Source organism: Prorops nasuta, unplaced genomic scaffold (genome assembly GCF_024137725.1).
Source record: "Prorops nasuta isolate Cenicafe-Biocafe unplaced genomic scaffold, Cenicafe_Pnas_1.2 PNAS00007, whole genome shotgun sequence".
In the NCBI taxonomy this organism is placed as follows: domain Eukaryota; kingdom Metazoa; phylum Arthropoda; class Insecta; order Hymenoptera; family Bethylidae; genus Prorops; species Prorops nasuta.
This window is the reverse complement of record NW_027116804.1, coordinates 6,110,028-6,111,922: the sequence shown is the minus strand read 5'-3', so window position 1 is coordinate 6,111,922 and position 1,895 is coordinate 6,110,028. Positions and strand designations below refer to the sequence as shown.

Genomic DNA, 1,895 nt, shown 5'->3' with positions numbered 1-1,895 from the left:
ACGCCACAAAAATAAATATTTTTTAACATTACGACTCAATATTTTTTCTTAAAATACCAATCTTTTATGTACTTCATTTTAAAATTATTAAAGAATTATGAACTTCAAAAGCAACCGTCTTGAAATAAGGCGTTTTTTTCACAAGCGTGACTGCACCTAACCCCTTAAATATTTGAACAATTTTACGAGCAACACTGCCCCGTACAGTTCCAGCTTTGGTATGATGACAATTTTAACCGGTGCCCCACCTTAGTTTTTGCGATAAGAAGAGTACTCCAACATTCACTAGCATCATTGTGAACTCGGAAATAAATAGCCGGTTCGTATGCTCTCATAGACTCATCGGCAAATCCATGCAGTTCGCATTTGCCCGATATAATTGGACCTAACCAACAATTAATCGAAATTTCGGTTAGCCCAGAAACGTTATGACAATAGGTATTCCATTTTATCAAAAAATCCTCGCGAAGAGTTGCATCTCAATCTATTTTGAGGATCCATAGATTTTACAATTAGATTTTGGCTCAAACGGTGTCTGGAGCTAGCCAACCAAGGTGTTCAAATAAACGAGCGATACATGATAAAATCCCGCGTTTGGTCGACTCATTGGTTTGGAATACAGTTTTTTGGATATTAAATGCAAATGCGTATATGTCAGGTTTTCATAGAAGACCTATAGTTTTAATTGCCTGATCGAGTCTAACCGTTTTCTCATTTTTGCATATAGAAACCGATTCTAAATTGCTTTCTAATATGTGAGGGTCATTGGCAGCACATTTATCCAGAGTTATACCAGCCGAACGAAGAATTGAAATCAGCTGGTCCTTTATCTGCTTTGCATCGTCGAGATGCTCAGCCCCTGCGGAAATATCATTGACATAGATTTGATGCAATAAACAATGTGCTCATAACAGATAAATATGTCCCTCATCATTAGCTAATTGCATTAACGTTCTAATAGCTAAATATGGAGCTGCAGATGTACCGTATGTCAGGGTGTTTAGACGATAGTCAGCGGAAGGTTTCCCTGGAATAGAGGACCATAGAATTCTTTAGAATTCTTGGTCAACAGGATCAACTCCGATCTGTCAATAAGTATTAACCTTGTCAGCAATAAATGCGAAGCGGTATTGTCGCCAACCTATCAAAATTAGAGGAAGGTTTCTTTGTAATAGCGGTCCAGGGATAAGAAAATCGTTCAATGTATGTTTATCAGCATTTTGCCTTGATGTGTCAAGAACGACTCGTAATTTTGAACTGGAAACACCTTGATGTATTTCTGGATGATGCAGTAAGTACCATGCTTTTGTATTTGATATCTCATTTTGGGAAACGACACGCATGTGTCCTAATTTCTCGTATTCTCTCATGAAACTGCGATACTGAGATTCAAGAGTCGGATTGCGTTCGAATGTACACATTAATTCCAAGAATGAATTATATGCCAAACATCGAGTGTTGTTGGCACAGTGCGGAGGCTCTGGTTTGAACGGCAGTCTTACAGTATATCGACCGTCATTTTTCCTCAAGTGAGTGGTTTCATACAACTTTTCGCACCAAGCATTATCAGGACTGAGCTTATTTTGCAGCATCGGAACTTTTTCTACTAACCAGAATTGTTTTAGTATCTCCGAAAGATCTTCCTTTACACTATTAAGCCTTGAAATTTAAAGAGCCTGATAACCACACTCTTGACGGCGATAGTTGGTAGTTTGAAAATGACCTGAAAAGGTCCAGCTAAATGCAGTGTTTTGCGCGATCACTTGGAGACCATCAAGATGCTTTAAGCCAGATCTAATTACTACTGCATAATCATCAAACCCCGAGAATAAGGTCAATTCCTCCTGATATGTAAAATGTACCATCAGCCCACTGAAGATTTGCGAATGAAGACA

The 1,895-nt window shown here is 38.4% G+C and overlaps 1 protein-coding gene across 1 annotated transcript; it reads right to left on the bottom strand.

Annotated features, from left to right (window-relative positions):
- Positions 1 to 1,000: 1,000 nt before the first annotated feature.
- On the bottom strand, positions 1,001 to 1,592 carry LOC136774986 (uncharacterized). The gene is made up of 2 exons (XM_066729461.1): positions 1,225 to 1,592; positions 1,001 to 1,085 (listed from the first exon to the last, which is right to left on the bottom strand). Exons 1-2 carry the CDS (start codon positions 1,590 to 1,592, stop codon positions 1,001 to 1,003), a joined length of 453 nt encoding a protein of 150 aa, XP_066585558.1.
- Positions 1,593 to 1,895: the final 303 nt, after the last annotated feature.